Source organism: Haplochromis burtoni, unplaced genomic scaffold (assembly GCF_018398535.1).
Source record: "Haplochromis burtoni strain Fernald_Lab_line unplaced genomic scaffold, NCSU_Asbu1 Contig_524, whole genome shotgun sequence".
NCBI classification, from domain to species: domain Eukaryota; kingdom Metazoa; phylum Chordata; class Actinopteri; order Cichliformes; family Cichlidae; genus Haplochromis; species Haplochromis burtoni.
Genome location: NW_024582885.1, coordinates 43412 through 49391, shown reverse-complemented (window position 1 = coordinate 49391; position 5980 = coordinate 43412). Strand labels below are relative to the sequence as shown.

At 38.7% G+C, this 5980-nt stretch overlaps 1 protein-coding gene across 2 annotated transcripts; it reads left to right on the top strand.

Annotated features, from left to right (window-relative positions):
* Positions 1–430: 430 nt before the first annotated feature.
* On the top strand, positions 431–5980 carry LOC106632355 (the record flags this gene model as incomplete). 2 transcript variants are annotated; one of them, XM_042214155.1, is given in 4 exon segments in its annotated part: positions 431–3981; positions 4193–5159; positions 5480–5647; positions 5969–5980. In XM_042214155.1, coding segments are annotated over 3 exon segments (1146 nt in total), but the record flags the coding sequence as incomplete, so codon positions are not given.

Below are 5980 nucleotides of genomic sequence, written 5' to 3'. Positions count from 1 at the left end.
CGTTTTGCATAATTTAAAAAAGTTTAAATTTGTTCAGTATTGAACGGCAGAAATTAGGTTTTCTTTTCAGAAGTATATAAAACGAAGAAAAAAAATGTCGGCCGACAGCGCTGTAAACAACGGTAGACTTGTGCCTAACAAGCAAGCGAGTAATGCAGAAAACAGATTTTTAGACTGGAAACTGTTCTTGAAGTACAGGGAGAGAGAGAGAGAGAGCTGTGCATCGTGGTTGAAGCAAAACGGTAAAAGTCAGAGTGAGTACATGACGATGTTAATGTGAAGCGTAGTTTGGATCTTGTTTTGCTGCTGGTTCGGTCAATATTGTTTGGAGAGACATCAAACTAACAGCTTTAGAATCAGCGCGGACCCGCCGACAGATCAGAATCAGCGAGCTGTCGGCTTTCAGCCCCGACTGTGAGAAAGGCGACATCTAACTGATTTTACGTTATCCAAGCCAGAATCATTTTTAATCGATAAATCGATTATAAAAACCCACCCCTAGTCAGAACATGGAGTCCACAGGTTACCAAATAACAAAAATAAAGCTCTATCTGCTTCACCTGCAAGCACTCTGTGAGCTAAAGGTACACTGCACATCAGCTGCTTTTAATTACGAAAAAACAGTTGATAGCTGCGCTCAATTCAGATTGGAGGTTTAGCCCACCACTCCAGCGTTGTGATTGAGTTTAACTTGGGATACTGATGCAAAGATGAGGTACGCAGTTCTTGTGGTGATAACTGCTTTCAGGATTTGTACATTCAAATCATTTAATGCATTGAAAATCCATTTGTCACGGATTCACAATGAGCCATCGAAAACTGGTGCAAGTCAAGGTGCACAAGAAGCTCTTGTGTTTTTTACATGTCCCTTGTGCAAATTAAAGCAGCCTTTCTCAGAGACTGCATTATTCAGTCATTTACGAAAACACCTAAAAAACCATGAGAATGTTGCTTGCCCTTATAAAAACTGTAGTTACCTCACAAATGTGTATTCATCCTTTAATACACACAAAAGTAGAGCACACACAGGTAGTCTGGACATTTGCGATGACCTTGTGTCAACAGAAAACAGCAGCCCAGTGGAAAGCACTGGTGAGCTTGCCCTTGAGGATGTTAATGATGAGCATTTGGAAGCATTGGCTTTTCCTGAAGTGGACAGTGTTTGTGATACCAGGCAATTAAGAGCCCAGCTACACAAGAATTTCTCTTCACTGTTCCTGAAGATGGAAAGTATCCTTGATGTTTCTGAAATGGCTTCTCAGGAAATAGTTGATACTCTGACACAAATATTTTCTTTGTCAAAGCCCCTCATTAAAGTAACTCTGCACGATGTTTTACAAAGGCATCAGATTACTCCTTCCGATACAATCCTTAATGATTTGCTTAATGCTGTAAATGATGCAAATATTTTTGCTTGTGCCACAGCAAAAGGGGAGGACCTTTGTTCAAATAAACGTAGAAAAAGGTTTATAGAAAAAAACTACTCTGTGGTAATGCCTGTTCAGTATTTCTTAGAGCCTGGTTGTACAGCAATTCATGTCCCTATACTTGAGATGATCCAAAAAATGTTCCAACATACAGACATTCTGAACAGAATTATGGAAACAAATATCTCACATCAGGGTCTTTACACAAGCCATAAAGATGGGTCGTATTTCCAAGAAAACGAGTTACTATCTTCATCAGAGCTTTCACTGCCACTGATACTGTACATTGATGACCTTGAAATTGCTAATCCATTGGGCACTTCAAGGAAAATACACAAACTGTGTGCAGTATACTGGGTGTTTGCTGATTTGCCAAGTAAATACCGTTCAGGTCTACATGTCATTCAGCTAGCAGCACTATGTAAGGTACCTGATCTCCAAAGGTGTGGCTATCAAAGAGCATTTGGTCCTTTGCTACAAGATCTAAAAACTCTTGAGCAAGATGGTGTATTTATTGAGTGCCTTGGTAAATCTGTTCAAGGGACTGTCTTGTGCGTTGTATCTGACAATCTGGCAGCCCACTCATTGGCTGGGTTTAGCCAGTCTTTCAGAACAGGATTTATTTGCAGGTTCTGCAATGCAACACGAGACCTAATTCAGTCTCATGATGTTGGAGATGGCAAGTTCAGCCTCAGAACAAAAGCCAGTTATGATCATAATATGCAGGAAGTCCTACATGGGGATGGTCATAGTCAGGAAGGTGTGCAAGGGAAATGCATCCTGACTGAAAGTTTGCAGTATTTTCATACAACTACAGGCTTCCCGCCTGATGTCCTGCATGACCTTTTTGAAGGCATTGTACCTGTGGAGTTGGCCATGTGTATGCAGGAGATGATTCGGCAGAAATATTTTACTCTTGAGCATTTGAATAGGAAAATCTTGTCTTTTCCTTATCAGCATTCAGACAAAATTGACAAACCAAAGCCCATCCCAAAGAACTTCTCTACAAAGAGAACCATTGGTGGCAATGGCCATGAGAATAGCACACTGCTGAGACTACTGCCATTTATGATTGGTAATGTAGTTCCTGAGGAAGATGCTTCTTGGACAGTGTTAATGGATTTGAAAGAGGTTGTTGAGCTAATGCTGTGCCCAAGATTTGATGAAGAGACCATACAGTATTTGCAGTCAAAGATAGATGAACACAGAAAAGTGCTGCAGGACATTTTTCCTGAATTCAGACTGCTTCCAAAACATCATTATGTAGAGCACTACCCAGCTCTTATACGTGCTTTTGGACCACTTGTCCATTTATGGACAATGAGGTTTGAGGGTAAGCATCGGTTTTTCAAGCGGGTAATACATGACACACAAAACTTTAAGAATGTGTTGCAAACATTAGCAACACGGCACCAACACATGGTGGCCTACCACCTCAGTGCACCAACATTTTTTCAGCCACATCAGCAGTCGTCGCATGTCACTTCTGTCACGGTTTCAGATCTTCCTGAAGTTGCACAAGAATACATAAAGAATAAAACCGACAGCAGAATAATTTACAGCACATCAAAGTTCATTGTTGATGGTACAACTTACAGTCCTGGAATGTTTTTGTCTGTGGGGGAGGATGGGGGACTGCCACAGTTTAGCAAGATCGAAAAAATTCTCCTTGTTAACAATGATGTTGCATTTCTTTGCAAAGATCACAAGTCAAACTACATTGAACATGTAAGGTCATATGAACTCTACCCAAGTTGTATAGCTATCCACTCTATGTCTGAGTTTAATGACAACTTGCCCCTTTCTGCATACTATGTGGAAGGAAAACTACTTTTGACACCAAAACGTTTTATACTTCTACACTGAAAGTGTATTTGCATTATGTAATTTGCATATGTTGTACATATATTTATTTTTGTGATATACATGTGTAATAGACTGTTTTATCAGATAAATGTAAAAAATGTACTAGTGAGGGTTTTTTTTGTTTTGTTTTTTACTTGTTTATGAAATCAAAGTAAATCCAAACTTAATTACCAAGTTCTAATTGGATATATAAACTTCAGATGAAAAGCACAAGATACCTTTCATTATCATTGCAGTTTCACAATGCAGAAGCTGTGTGTGAGGTAAAATAAAGAAAATACCATTAAGCAGCAGCCTGTAAAAGAAGTAGTTTGTAAGTAGAAGTTCTGTGTAATATTACAAGTATCTCACTGATGTAGTATGTACTATTGCATAACAATGTGTCTTTGCAAAGATTTATCCCGCAGTTTGGCTTGGTTTTTAAAAATAACTGCAGTGTAAATTCATATGTATTCTGTGCTTTTTTTTTTTCTTTTCTTTTTTTTCCAACTTAATAGAATTTATACATGGTGAGACAATGTTGATTATATGGTAAAAACTTAAAACTAAAAGAGGGTTACTGTTTACCATGACTAAATGGAATGATGGCCTGTGACTTTGTAACATCTGAAATTCTTACCTATGTTTTGGCCTGTTGGATGATCGGCCATAGAATTCAAGACTGCAATCAAAGTAAACAGCAGTAATTGTAAGTTTTTTGTTTTTTTTGCCATGCTAAGTGTTTATTTTGTCATGAAATGTACAGTGTACTTTTGAAATTTTTGAAAGCTGTAATGATGGCTGAGTATATAATTATCACTGACCATAATAAGGTTAATGGTATGATGTACAGGCTGGTTCTCTTAATATGAGACGATTCATTTTTTAAAAATCATCTCCATTCCTTGTTTTATTCATAGGATGATGGCAGTATCCCAAAAGTTCCTGCTGAGAGTTCACCTCACCACAGATGTTGTTGTGAAGGTTTCTCTAATTAAGCGGCCTGAGTCGGTGGAAGAACTAATCACCATACTCTGTGAGAAGCTCAACCCAAGGCTGGACTTTGAGTTTACCTTACAATATGAAGACCCCGACTTTGATGGGCAACTTACCTGCCTACTGGATATTCAAGAGTTGCCGGAGAAGGGCACACTAAAAGTAGTGAGATCTGAAAGTGATGTCAGTTCTTGTGCAAGTTCTGATACAGACATCCTTCCTCATGTGCCTTTAGCTCAGTGTCTGAAGTGTTGGCCTGACACTTTCCCAGTACCTACCTTTTCTTACGAAGTTGAACATCTCCTTGAGGAGGGAAATAGAGCCTTTGAGATGTCTGGAAAACATCTGAAGTTGACTCGAGCCCAAAAGCACAACATCTTAGAGACCATGGCTTCAGCGATGCACACCTTAAAAGCCTATCCGAGTGATGGAGATGTCGGTTTGGCAGCAGAAGCTCTTGTTACCACTCATCCATGTCTTAAAGAGCCTGGAAGTAGGAATGGAAGTTATGGTTGGAAGACCAGTTTAAAATTCAAGATGGGAAATTATCGCACCAAGCTAGCCAGATCTGGATGTGTGGAGGTGTCTGTCAACGCTGGCAGGAGGAGTGTTAACAAACCTGAAGGAGAGCATCCCCACTCAAACATAAAAAGAGCCAGAAGAGCTGAGGTGAACTACCTCCCAAACTTTCCAAGAGGAGAAGATCAGGTCAGTTTGGAGGATATGAGAGTCCAGATAAAAAATGAGGTTGAGAAGACTGAGCCCAACAAAGTAATGATTGAAAAACTGATGCAGACTACCTTCGCACTTCATCGCCATGAAATTGTTCAAGACAACCCAATGGTAAAGAACTTCTTAGAGAAATGGCCTGCTCTGCGATTTGACTCTCAGGTATCTGTGCTTTGATTTTTTTTTTTCTTCTTCAGTTTAACATGAAACAATGCAAGTTCAGCAGATCTCTTCAGATTCAGATAATAAATAAATAACACATAAATAAATAATAGATAACAAACAAAAATATATTTCAGCTTTGTGATACACTTGTGCTTGTGGTTTGGGTCCAATTTATTAAAAAAAAACAAAAAAAACTTCATAGGACATCTATAAAACAAGGTTAGACAGAAGTTGGGCAATTCCTCTTTAATGATAAGATGTAAATTTGGTCAGTAATTTGGCTTCATGTTGGATGTTTTTGTCCTGTTTTATTTTAGATTTGTGCAGAGTTCCACCGAGTCACAAACATCAACCTGCGGAACCAGTTCTACGCTGAACTTGACAGACACACACCACGACTTATGGCTCTATACAGACAGAAGGCTGCACGGACTGGCAAGATATCAGAGGCTCTGCGAACCATCCTGAATCATTATGATCTTCAGGTGAATATTGATAACGATAAAATTAACACAAATTAAAAGTTTCACTGATAAAAACTCAATTTTTCCTTGCTTTGAACATTTGTGTTTTATACAGATTACAGCTCTGATCTGGTATGTTACTTTAAAATACTGTGTAGGATTTTTGTCAAATGAGTAAGATACAGACTCTTTGTAATAAGAGACAGAAAGGTTGTGTCTTAAAAGAAATGTCTCCAAAATTATGTAGAGTCACATGCCATGCAGTTTCATAAACATGTATTCTCCCCAAAGAATGACACCTGAAAACTTTGTGTTCAATGAACTTTTCTTTTCCCTTTTTAGGAGGCGCCTGAT